The sequence below is a fragment of the Microcaecilia unicolor genome, chromosome 12 (genome assembly GCF_901765095.1).
Source record: "Microcaecilia unicolor chromosome 12, aMicUni1.1, whole genome shotgun sequence".
Taxonomy (NCBI): Eukaryota; Metazoa; Chordata; class Amphibia; order Gymnophiona; family Siphonopidae; genus Microcaecilia; species Microcaecilia unicolor.
Genome location: NC_044042.1, coordinates 44,239,327 through 44,253,318, shown reverse-complemented (window position 1 = coordinate 44,253,318; position 13,992 = coordinate 44,239,327). Strand labels below are relative to the sequence as shown.

Sequence of the window (13,992 nt, the reverse complement as noted above, 5' to 3'; positions counted from 1 at the left end):
GTTGTTTTTCAGCAGCATATATAGAATTCATCCCTAAATGCTTTATATGGTTAGCACATGCTAATCATAATCCCCTGGATTCAATATAATGTGATTAGATATAGGCACTGAAATAGGCACTTATTCTATAATACCCTGTGTAAATTAATTGGCTTTACAAGCTAATGAGCACTGATAACAGCACTTAACAAGCAATAACAAGCACTAATTTGCAATTATCAGAATATATACATGGAAATCACTAAGTGCATGCTATAAAGAACTGCGCCTAAAATGAAACACGCACAGTTCAAAATGAATGTGCATAGTTTAAAAGGGGCGTGTTTACGGGCGTTTCAGGGGCATGGCAAAATTTCCATGTGTAATTAAAGAATGCAAGTCACTGCGCCTAAATATATGTGCATGGATTTACACCAGGTTTTTATTGGCGTAAATGGGAGTGCATAGATTTAGGCGCTAGAGTATCAGCTAAGTGTATTCTATAAACTGTGCCTAAATCTTATAGAATACGCTTAAATCCACGCAGATTTTTTAGGGACCAGATATAGAATCTGGCCCAATGCGCTAGCTCAATAACATGGGAATATCCACTCTCCACCCATGACCCACCCCTCCACAACATATTTCTAAAAAAAATCAGTAACACGTGAGTTAGCACACGCAAACAGGCAAAATACTGTCAAATGCTGTTAGTGAGTGCTAACCATGCATTATGGACTTAACATCGTAAAAGGATCCCAGTGCTGACTTTTTTCTCAGTAGACTTATGCATCTTGGAGTGCAGCTCATGGTCTTTGAATCTCAGAAGCGTTCTTTAGGAATACTGGTAATTGCTCTAGATTTTTCCGATTACCATCCACACTTCATAACATATCTGAACACTTGACATATTTTGGGGTGATCAAGCTTATCCCCCTGATACTATAAAAGTCACCAAAAATTGTGCACGCAAATGTAGGCATGCTCCCACTTTGCATGTGCAATTTAATAGAATAATGAGCTAATTAGTGCCAATAATTGGCTTTTGAACAAGCAATTATTGGCACTAATTAGATTTAATTGGGACTTATGTGCTTAAATTTAGATGCTGGATCTGCACCTAAAATTTACGCGTGGCCTGAAAAAGGGGGCGTGTAAATCGGATGGTCATGGCCATTTCGGAGCAGATCATGGGCTTGGCTTTGAGTTACGCATGTAGCCTACTGCTATGCGGGAAAATGTGGGATACAAATGTAATAAATAAATAAATAAAATTATAGAATAACTGTGCTCTGCACATAAATTTAGGCACAGGCAATTACACCATGCTTTCATTAGTGCAAATGGCAGCACCTAAATTTACAAGTGACCTCTCCACATAAGCATTATTCTGTAAACCACACCCAACTTTAGACATGGCTTATAGAATTCCATTTAAATGAGGGTTTTCAGCGGCATGTATAGAATCTAGCCCTATATGTGCAAAGGACTCATTAGTGAAGCAACCTACACAGAGATTATCGCCTGAGTCAGAAACACATATCAAATTACACTATAAATTGCAGACAGAAAATTTATGTTGGCAGACTAGAAAAATCAGTGTCAAAGCACTTCCAGGAACAGAACACAGAATCCTTTCTCTGGGTCTGCCTGTAATTCTGAAGCACTTGAAAGACATAGTAATACAAGTAAGTCACATAACATCTTTTAAGCATTTTTTTTTAATAGCAGATTTCTGGAGAAGAGCTGAAGGTGGGGAAAGGTTGATTCTGTTTTCTGAGTACTACAGAATTCGTAATCAGTGGAGTGGAGCAAAAGAAAAATGGAAAAAGTCTACAAGCCATTGCTGACATAATTTAGAAATAGTAAGTTGCTTGCCCAAGAGTTTAATTTTCTACAACTCCTGAAAAGCCTTAAAAATTCAATGGAAAACATTTGTGTGCATGGATTAATGAGACAAAGCCAGAATGGATTTAGTGATGGGAAATATTGGCTAACCAATCTATTACATTTCTATGAAGGGGTGAACAAACATGTGGATAAAGGTGAGCTAGTTGATATTGTGTATCTGGATTTTCAAAAAGCATTTGACAAAGTGCCTCATGAAAGACTCCAGAGGAAATTGGAGAGCCATGGGATAGGAGGTAGTGTCCTATTGTGGATTAAAAACTGGTTAAAAGACAGAAAACAGAGAGTAGGGTTAAATAGTCAGTATTCTCAATGGAGAAGGGTAGATAGTGGGGTTCCCCAGGGGTCTGTGCTGGGACTGCTGCTTTTTAACATATTTATACATGATCTAGAGATGGAAGTAACTAGTGAGGTAATTAAGTTTGCTGACGACACAAAGTTATTCAAAGTTGTTAAATTGCAAGAGGATTGTGAAAAATTACAAGCGGACCTTACGAGACTGGGAGACTGGGCATCCAAATGCAAAATGACGTTTAATTTGACAAGTGCAAAGTGATGCATGTGGAAAATAGGAACCCAAATTATAGCTATATAATGCAAGGTTCCACATTAGGAGTCACCGACCAGGAAAGGGATCTAGCTATCTTCATTGATGATACGTTGAAACCCTCTGGTCAGTGTGCGACAATGGCTAAGAAAGCAAATAGAATGTTAGGTATTATTAGGAAAGGAATGGAAAACAAAAATGAGGATGTTATAATGCCTTTGTATCGCTCCATGGTGCAACCACACCTCAGATATTGTGTGCAATTTTGGTCACTACATCTCAAAAAAGGTACAGAGAAGGGCGACAAAAATGATAAAAGGGATGGGACGACTTCCCTATGAGGAAAGGTTAAAGTGGCTAGGGCTCTTCAGCTTAGAGAAAAAATGGCTGAGGGGAGATATTATAGAGGTCTGTAAAATAATGAGTGGAGTGGAACAGGTAGATGTGAATTGCTTGTTTACTCTTTCCAAAAATACTAGGACTAGGGGGCACGCAATGAAGCTACAAAGTAGTAAATTTAAAACAAATCAAAGAAAGTACTTTGTCACTCAACATGTAATTAAACTCTGGAATCCGCTGCCAGAGAATGTAGTAGAAGCAGTTAGCTTAGCAGGGTTTTAAAAAGGTTTCGATAACTTCCTAAACGAAAAGTCCATAAGTCGTTATTAAGATGGACTTGGGGAAAAATCCACTGCTTATTTCTAGGATAAGCAGCATAAAATGTAGTGTACTGTTTTGGGATCTTGTCAGGTACTTTTAACCTGGATTGGCCACTGCTGGAAACAGGATGCTGAGCTTGATGGACCTTTGTTCTGTTCCAGTATGGCAATACTTAAGTACTTATAATCCAGTTTTCTCCAGGATCAAACCAGCTACTGGGAGTCTGCATTAGTTTCTCAAAGTCCAAACAGTAGTCCACAGTGATACCATCAAATTGGCCATCTCAAATGTTTTAATAATAGTTTTAACTAGGATACAGAATTTTATAGCCAGTAATAAAATATTTCCAAATTTTATAATAATTATGATATTCCACCCTCATGTTTATAATGTTTAAAATGACACAGTATAAAAGCATTTCACTTTCAAAATAGCATTAAACTAGCACTTGAATTCATGAGTTGGGTTTAACTTCTGATTAAAGTCCTGCATGGAATAGGCCCAGGATATTTAAAGATTATTTTTGATTGTATATTCCTTACAGAGTTTAATGTTCAACAACTGCAGGTTCTTTGGTTATTCCATTTCTATCAAAATTTCACCTAATCAAGACAAGGAGAAATGTTTTTTTTTCCTATGTAGCTTTATATTTCAGGAATTCTCTGGATGAAGTTTAGCAGAAGGCTGTTTAATTTTTGTTTTAGAAAGAATCAATTCATTGTATCTGACATTCCATGATCTGTTATATGATTTTTTTTTTCAGGTTTTAGTGTTTTAGATCCATTTTACCAAACTGCGGTCAAAAGTGACCCATGCTTAGGCCACTTTTACTGTTCCAGTAAAATAGCCGATTTTTCTATTTTCAATATTAATGGCCAAGTGCATGTGGCAGTGTAATTATGCTAACTGATTACCGTAGAACACACTCACTCTTTGCCCCCAGAACTGCCCCAGTGCTAAAAAATAAATTTTATTTTTAGTGCGAGTATAACATGCACACATGGTAAAATTACCATGGGATGCCTCAGCATGTCCCACGGTAATCCATTTTTTCTGTGGTAAGCATGCATTAGTGTTTACTGCAGCATGGTAAAGGGGCCCCTTAGTGTTTTAATTGTAAGAGTCAATATTCAAAGGCTCTTATCCAGATAAGTGTTGTTCACTATTCTCTCTAAGCTGAGCGGGAATCCTCTAAATGCATTGCTGCCAGTAGGGGGTGGTGCTTCAATATTGGGTTTTCAATCGCTAGGGACAGACAGGTTCCATGGAGTCCTAAGCAGCTTGCCTGTCCCTCAATATTGAAAATGTGATAGTGAGACAGCACCTCCCACTGGCAGGACTGTCTTTGGAGGACTCCCACTCAGCTTAGAGGGAACAGTGGTGTTGCAATTTCTAGCTGGGGTTAGCAGTGTTGTGGTTTTGCTGCACTCTGAATATTTCCACAGATTACCATAAGTCTATATTTCTCCATCAACATTGATTTGACAACAGGTGGTGTGTTTTTTTGCAATCAAGAACTTCATTCAGATGGATTTGTGAACATCGTTGTTCATACTCTGCTGAATTGATTTTTGAACTCCTGAGGCAGGCGTCTTTTGCAACAAAGTGCAGATCTACATTGAGTCTGTTTATTTTAAAGAATTTGCCAAATAAACTCATTTTTATACCATTGTGTTGATATTTGATTGGTCCACCCCACTTTTTCTGTACTTGTGCTTTGCATTGGAATTATCTTCTATCTTTTTGTATTTGTGTCACACAGACATCCCTGCAGAGCAGAGGGGCAGCCTAGTGGTCAGTGCAGTGGACTTTAAACAATGAGACCCAGGTACAAATCCCACCTTAATTCCATTATATGTAATTGTGAACCCTCCAAAAACAGATAAAAACCTACTATACCCAAAGGTCCACCATTACAATAGACATCACGCTTGTAGGTTCTTATACATTCTGAAATAGTAGATATTTCTATGATCCGGGAGCGCTAACATATTTGTACAGAAATAGAAGAGTTAAAGTGGCAGGTACACCTGGGTCCCGTTGATCAAAGTCCACTGCACTGACCACTAGTCTCCTTACACATGCTTGCTGCTTTATTAAGAATGGCCATAATACCTGAAGCTGTCATATAGCCTGGTATCCACTGTCACATTTACTTCTTAGGGAGATGGGAGGAGGTTGGTAACCACTGAGAGATTAAGGAGGGGTCATGCTTTCATCCCTCCAGTGGTCAGCTGCTCAATCAGGGCACCTTTTTATACACTGGATGTGAATGAAACAGATCTAGATAATAACATCCTTCTTTTTTGTCTTGGAATGTTTCTTCCCATTCCATTATTGCTGAAAGATGTCCTAATTTTGGGCCTGCCCTAGTTCCGCCCAAAACATGCCTCTCCAACACCCCCCCCCCCCCTTGCTATCTGGGCAAACATTTACTGTAGGGTAAATGTCCAAATTCTGCCTTTCGAAAATTGCGATTTGGACATTTTTGGCAGATGGACTTTTTTTTGGCCATTTTGAGACTCCATCTCCATCAAAAATGAGCTCCATAATTTATAGAATACTGAAAGTTTCATGCCTATTTGCTGCAATTAGCCTGTTGTAAGTGCTCATGCCTAACTGTAGGTGTTTATATACCCAGTTAGGCTAGCATTCTATAAATTCCTACCAGGTGCCTTGTTATAGAATTGCCCTGCATGTGGATAATGCCAGGGCAGAGTGTGGGTGGAGCCAAAGTGGTCCCAGAACTTATCTGAATAATGGCAATAGTCAAGTCGTTATATAGATAACTTAGGACCGAGCACTGTCCAGATAAGTTCTGGCAGTAACTGCCTTATTCAGATATTCATGAGTTAGAAGACTCCATCTCAAGTTAAATATGGAAAAAAGCCCCCAGAAACATTTTAAATACAAGTGTGCCGTGATCTAATTTCATATAACCATGAATTGAGTGGGCTTATTGCATCTCTATCACTGGGAAAGACTTCAAAGTGCAATGTGCGATGTTCAGTGCAAATTCAGTGTATTTCTGTGCAATAAATTCATAAACCATAAATGTTCATAATAACATCAATGAGAATCAAGTCCCTCATATCCAAAGAGAAAAATTCACTTATCTGTTGCCACGCTTCAGTGCTATCAGTCTAGGAGACAGTCATGCAGCCATTCAGTTAAGCTCCCCTTCCTTTAACACCCGACGCCACAGGTTTCATAATGGTATTCTCATCAGGGACTCAGGTGAGTATCTCCAAAAGCTGCAACATCAATGCCAGCATCCCTGAGTCCCTGTCGAAATCGCCATTATGAAACCTGCAGTATCGGGCATTAAAAGAAGGGGAGCTTAACTGAATGACTTCATGACTGTCTCCTAGACTGACTGTGCTTTTAGGCAGGAAATCTGGCAACAGATAAATGAATTTTTCTCTTTGGATATGAGGAACATCAACTTATCAAGCCCACCTAAACACAAACCCTACAAACGGATTACTATTAGAGGGAGAATAAATGAGTCCATCTTCTGGCAGAGCTAATAGCTTCAATCACAAACAATAATGTAACCCAAATGCCCCAACCTAATCTCGCCAACTTCCACCCCCAATTCTGTTCTGACTTAAGTACCAACCTCCCATCCTTCTCTTTCCATCTCTTCTTAATTTTATCCCTACTTACTTTTTCTCCCAAATTACACTATCCTATCCTGTCTACCCTCTTTTATCCTAGTCATATATTATCTAGCTCAACCTATCATGCACTACTAAGCCCAACTTTCCATTATTTTACTACTGTTCTATTAAAATTCTATTAACTTTGTATTTCAAATTACTATGTAAGCCGCATTGAGCCTGTATTATGTGGGAAAGCGCGGGGTACAAATGTAATAATAATAATAACCCCGAACAGGTTTAGAAATAAAATAAAAACGTACCTTTGCTGGGGAAGTGCAGCAGTCACGTGCAGAGTGAAAACTTAAAAATAAACACCTTCAGATGCTTAATGAGGTATGAAAAGTTTATTTAAATTAGTGGGAAGTGCTGTATATTGCTGAAACTGTCAGAAATTAATGTAAAATGTATGTTTATAGGTGATTGCAGAGTGCTATGTTAGTGCAGAGGCTCATGCTGGGTTTGGGCCATGTATGACATACTTAAGATTCTAAACATTGTAATTTGTCAGTTGGGAGGTAAGAGAGAAGCTGTACAGACATATGTCAGTGGTCTGTGAACAGCTATAGTATAAAATCTGTTTAAAAAAACAGATTTTGGGTATCTTTTAAAGTTGTTGTTTTGTGTGAGGAGTGTGAACTAAAATTAATTGCTTAATTTTAAAAGCCATCCGCGCTTTTAGTGGCTTTAGAGTAGTGACTGTCATGGTGACTGAATGCCAGCTGCTTAATTAAGTTGTGATGTTAGAAACTTAAAAGCTTAATAAATCAAACTAAATAACTGGTGAGCTGAGAAGTTTGTTTAAGTCGTCCATTGACACCTCTCAGTACTAGGTAACATAGGTGCTGACTGAGGTGTTCCCTAAATTCCTTCCACGAAGTAAAATTGGAAAGGAGTTATAAAGTAAAGATCCTTTGCAGAACTTTTAAATAAAGGATCATTTAGGGGAAAAAATATTTACTCTGCTTTAAGAGAAGCAAATAAATCTACAGAGTATAGAGGAGATAGCTGAAAGTTATATTAACAGTTGAGCTCAGTATTAAATTTGTTCTATTTTTGGGAATAAAGTTTTTGAAATATTTCTTTGAATTGATAAACAGTGGGTGGGAAAAATATAGGGCTTAAGAATTATACGTTTCTTTCTGGGGAAGTTAGCTAGATAGGTACTGAAATAGTTTGTCTTTACAGTACTTAAAGTATTTTTGATAAACAGCATTTAGGGTTTTTGAATTTCTTTAAGTTTAGAGTAGTAGGTAACCTGGATGATTCGTGGTTGCTGGTTCCTGAAGTCATTGCTGCATTAAATGGTACCCAACGATAAAAGAAAGGAGAAGAAAGAAAGAAAAAAGTATCCTTTAAACCCTCATTACAGGTACATTGAGAAAGGATTCTACAGAGACTTATTAAAGAGAAGTGATATAAAACTATAGACTTATACTTACCTGATTGGTTTACCTGAAGAAGAACCTGGAAAGGGAAAAAATACACAAAGGATCAATTCCTACAAGTTAAAAAAATCTAGAAATTATTTTATGGTGTTACATGCATGTTAGCATATGAACTTTTGCTTAAGTAGAATGTATACTTATCTGATATGTTACTGTCGTGTCCAGTATTGAGGAAAAAGTTGATTATCTGTGAAAAGAAACAAAGGCACTTTCAAATATAGCGGAAATTGGTGGTTTAATTAACAATGTTGAATAAATTAATTAATTTTAAAAGTAAGACATCTGCTACCTAAATTATTTACTTTAGTTTTAATTCCCTTCTTGTTTTATCAATAGAAATCAAACAAAATAAAACATGGAAAAGAAAATAAGATGATACCTTTTTTATTGGACATAACTTAATACATTTCTTGATTAGCTTTCGAAGGTTGCCCTTCTTCCTCAGATCGGAAATAAGCAAATGTGCTAGCTGACAGTGTATATAAGTGAAAACATTCAAGCATTACTATGACAGTCTGACAGGGTGGGAGGAGGGGGGTGGGTAGGAAGTATGCATGGGGACATCAAAGCATATCATTGATATTCTAACAGGATGGGTGTGGATAGGTGAGGGGAGGGTGATCAACAGAGACATACAGCTTTATGGTTTATAATGGGCTAGGAACCCCAGATCCTTGTTAAGTCCTTTCTGTTGGGTGTTAAAATATTCAATCATTCTGACTTCAAAGGTCTTACGTTCTTGTATGGTTTTAAAGTTACCTTTCAGGATTCTCACTGTGAAGTCACTGGTAGAGTGTCCTGGTCCTGTAAAATGTTGACCAACAGGCGTGGGAACCCTGCTGGCACCAGTATTGTTCATATGATGTCTATGTAAATTGAATCTTGTCTTAAGCATCTGGCCTGTTTCTCCAATATAGCATCCTTCGTTACATTTTTTACACTGAATGATATATATCACATTGGAAGATGAGCAAGTGAAAGATCCACACCCATCCTGTTAGAATATCAATGATATGCTTTGATGTCCCCATGCATACTTCCTACCCACCCCCCTCCTCCCACCCTGTCAGACTGTCATAGTAATGCTTGAATGTTTTCACTTACATACACTGTCAGCTAGCACATTTGCTTATTTCCGATCTGAGGAAGAAGGGCAACCTTCGAAAGCTAATCAAGAAATGTATTAAGTTATGTCCAATAAAAAAGGTATCATCTTATTTTCTTTTCCATGTTTTATTTTGTTTGATTTCTATTGATAACCTTAAGAGTGGACTAACACGGCTACCACACTCCTCTTCTTGTTTTAGAAACAAGTAAGTGAGGTTAGTAAAAATAATTGCACCTCACCTTTGTCAGTTCTACAAGAGTTCACCTGAGGTATTCCCAGGGTATTCGTAGGGTGAGCAATTGTATCCAGAGGTGGGGTCACAATAATCCACCACAAGAATTGGTGAAAACCTACTGGGACGCCAATGTGATAAGGGTGCTTGACAAAATTGCCTCAGTCACCACCAAGAAAGTTGTCACTTAAAAACTCTCCGTGGTACCAAGACAAATTATCCAGACTAAAACAAGAGTGTCGACATCTAGAAAACAATGGAGAAAACTCTGCTTATCCACTGAAAAAAGCACTGGAAGCAGGCGTTCTGCCATTACAAATTGAAGGTGACAACTGCCAAACAAAGCTACTACAGTAGTCTAGTAGGCCACGATACCCTACGCATCATACACAACAGCCGCCATCAAACTACATCAAGTCTCTCTATCCACTCAAGACGTAGCAGATTACTTTGCCAATAAAATTATGCAAATCCAGTTGGACATGTCCAAGACCAATCCTTCGCCAGCAACAAACTTGAGCTCAAAAGCATGCAACAAGAGACTAAATCAGACCAAATTTGGTCCTCCTTTCAATGATTACCACAGGATGAAGTAAAATCACTGTTGCTAAAATGTTCGCACTCACACTGTATCCTCAACCACTATCCCAGGTCTCTGCTCACATCAATCCCAGTATTTGAGTGGTTGACACCCTGCCTTAATAAGCTCTTAGACTCAGGTTTTCTCTCTCCAGACATGGGCAAAATTGTACTTGTACCCTTGCTAAAGGGCTCTGGCTTAGATCCAGCCCTGACCACAAACTACCAAGATGCTGGAATCCTACTTCAGCAGACAATTCTCTTCATACCTGGAAAGATTTTCAATTCTACAACAATGTCAATTCAGCTTCAGATCAGTACACAGTACTGAATCCCTACTGCTCACTCTAACTACATATATCAAACAGCAACTTTGCAAGGGTTATCAGGTGATTCTCCTACAGTTTGATATCTCGGCAGCTTTCAATTCGGTTGACCAGACACTGCTGCTCAAATGACTAGACCAAATAAATATCTTGGGATCGGTCCTCAACTGGTTCAGAGAATTCAAACAGAATTATCATCTTTCCCAATACTGGTTCCCAGACTTTGGGGTCCCGCAAGGTTCCCCACTATTGCCTATATTATTCAACTTCTTTATGTCCTCACTGGGCTTGATTGACCTAGGGCTAGGTGAACTTCTACTGTCTTATGCCGATGACTTTCAGCTCCTCCTACCAATTATCCAGCACAACTAAAACCCTTCTGAGTACGTAGCAGCTATCCAGAACTGGGCTCTAATAAATAAACTGAAATTGAATGCTCAAAAGTCAAAAATATTATGGTTCCGGAATCCATGGTCTATCGTCCCAACATCAACAATGATTGGCAATGACAAAGAACTTGCAGTTGAACTAGATGACAAAGTATTTTGAGCTATCCTTGATTCATCCCTAGTGTTCTCATCCTACATCAATCAGCTCTGGAGGCAAACCCTATTCAAAATGAAGCAGCTACGACTTGTATGATCACTGTTCAACCAGAAAGCCTTCACACTACTGGTCCAAATGTTGATCCGCCCCATCTGGATTACTGCAATATCCTGTTCCTTGGTAGATGTAGAGACTTTAAAAAATTGCAAATAATTCAAAACACCGCAGCGAGACTGATCTTCAAACTGAAAAGACATAACAGCGTTTCACCTTTCCTGGCAAAACTACATTGGCTACCAGTAACTGAAAGAATTAGCTTCAAGGCCGCATTTATCATCTTTTAATTTTTGTACAGCATCACATCCAGTCTGCTAACCACCATATCATCATTATGCCTGGCCCAATTTGAAAGACTAAGAAATCAGCTGTTCCTATCCTCCCAGCCCTACAAGGGCTTGAGATACCAGAAGATACCAGAAGTACTTCAAATCACTCTTCCCTATGGTGGGCACATCCCTATGGAATTCACGCCCCATTGCATCAGAACAAATAACATGTACCTCAGCTTTAGGAAAAAAGCTAAAAACATTTGTTTTCCAAAGCTCCACCCTTTGACCACCATCGCCGTCGGTCCACATGTCCAACAAGTCAGATTATATCCTTGTGAATACATTCCTTCTCCTCTAATGTCCTCTATGGATTCTGTACACAATGTAATAACTATATAATCTAATTGTAGAAAACTGCACTGAACCCTGATTGGGGGATTACATTTGATTTGAGTATTAGAAACATTTATAGTTTATGAATTTATTGCACAGTAATACATTGAATTTCTGAGGCCTTTTGAGTTGGGATCTTCTAACTCCTGGTTGATATGTTATATATATTAATATTACCAGTGAGTAGGAGGGATTTTTGTTATTGATTATTCAGATATTCAGCACTGGCCACTACCCACATAGTGACACTGAAAATCCAATTATATTTTGACCACCACAACCGATGTTCAAAACAACTGCTGACTGCAGTGGCTAAATGTCGACCAGTAAATTCTTTCTTTTTATCTTCCTGCAGGCGACTTTCTTTGGGAGAAATGAAGTATCCAACTTTTCTGATTTTAGTCCCGGCATTCATCATTCTGATAAGTTTTATGTACCACCGAAACTTGGTGAAGGTATTAGGGTGCTCCAATTCTCTTCTATTGCTGAGGGTAAAAAAGATGTGAGGTGCAAATGGAAATAAACAGGATAATTTTTAAGGCATTTCTAGAGCTAAAGCAATGCTATAAGAGAGGAAATAGCATGTTACAAAATTGCTGCTGAGTATGTAGGTAAACTTATTTGTATACGTGTGTTTATCCAGACTCCCCCGAGTTCCATTCTGTAACAACGGGCAGCTAAATTGGATCACATGCAAGTCAAAAGGGGCGTGGCCATGTGAGGGACATGGGCAGGTCAATGATATTCACAAAAGATGTGGTTCTTGTGCTTCTTCGCTATATAATTTTTGCTAACAGAAATGATTTAGAAAGCATTTTGAAGAAAAGCAACTAAGGAGCCCTTCTACTAGTGCAAATTAGTGCATGCTCACTGCTTCTGCACAAGCTTGCCAACTCTTAGCATGGTGGTGTAGTGATTAGTGTGTGTTAATTTACACAGTAAAATGCATTTAATATTAGAGTGAGGCATGGGCAGAGAATGGGCATGCATAGCTTACATTCAACGTGTAATTGTAAGTCTGGAATCTGTTGCTAGAGAATGTGGCAAAAGCAGATAGCTTAGTAGTGTTTAAAAAAAGGTTTGGATAATTTCCAATAAGAAAATCCCATAAGCCATCATTAAGATGGACTTGGGGAAATCCAGTACTTTTTTTTCTAGGGTAATCAGCATAAAACCTGTTTCACTCTTTGGGTATATTGCTAGGTAATTGTGACCTGGATTGGCCATTGTTGGAAACAGGATATTAGGCTTGATGGAACTTTGTTCTGTCCCAGTATGGCAATTATGTTTTTATGTTCTTATAGTTGGCTCAGAAAATGTGCTGTCAAATGTGCTGTTAGCACGGAATCAGTTAGGGCCACTTTTACCAAGCTGCAGCAAAATGGGGCCTGCATTGGCATTGGCATGTGTTTTTGATGTGTGTCAAGGCCCCCTTTTACCGCAGCTGGTAAAAGGGTAGTCTTTCTTTTCTGCAGGAAATGGCCGTGCGTCAAGTAAAGCACTTGCCGCATGGCCATTTTGAGGGGGAGCCCTTACCTCTTCTACCCATTGAGGTGGCGGTAAGGGCACCTGTGCTAACCTGGTGGAAACAGGGCAACACATGGCACTGCCTGATTACCACCAGGATAAACCCCTATGCTACAAAACTTAATATATTTTTGTAGTGCGGAATATGACAGCACGATGGGGGTGGGAAGTATGGCTGGGCTTCTGCGGTAGCCCGGCGGTACTTCCTGTTTAGCGAGTGGTAAATCCACGTTGGGCTTACTGCCGCTTAGTAAAAGGGCCCTCAGAGCCTTCTTAAGAGGATATGCTAACCACTGGATTCTGTATATGGTGAACGGAGGCACACGCGTAGATTAATGTGTGTGCCTAATCTATACTCATATATTGTTTTATGCACCACTTAGTGTTGTTAACTGGCTGATAATGACCAATTAGCAACACTAATAGGTCTTAATAGGAATTCACATGTGCTTTGGTAGGCATATTCTGCAAAGTGCTGTGCGTAAATTCCAACGCGCACAGTCCAGATCCCCACATGCACAGCCAAAAAGGGGTCACGGTCATGGGAAGACTGTGCCCGTGCCAGACCTATCAAATATATCTACGTGTGCTGTTACAGAATTTATACCAGTGCACGTAGATGTAGACGTGGGCATTTACACCAGCTTTTCACTGGTGTAAATAGATGTGCCTAGATTTAGGTGTGTCCACCCAGCCCAGACTCATTCTATATATTGTGCCTGAATTTAAGCAGTTCAATAGAATATGC

General features: G+C 38.9%; 1 protein-coding gene across 2 annotated transcripts in view; it reads left to right on the top strand.

Annotated features, from left to right (window-relative positions):
- The first annotated feature begins 1,579 nt into the window (after positions 1-1,579).
- Positions 1,580-13,992, top strand: part of LOC115481812 (NXPE family member 1-like) — a 37,505-nt gene continuing 25,092 nt past the window's right edge. The window contains exons 1-2 of one of the 2 annotated variants that reach the window (XM_030221214.1): positions 1,580-1,667; positions 12,073-12,172. In XM_030221214.1, the coding sequence (XP_030077074.1) occupies positions 12,092-12,172 (81 nt within the window). In that variant the 5' untranslated portion in view covers positions 1,580-1,667; positions 12,073-12,091. Of the gene's footprint in view, positions 1,668-4,879; positions 4,923-12,072; positions 12,173-13,992 lie in introns of those variants that run through there. The other variant, XM_030221213.1, reaches the window with a different exon arrangement.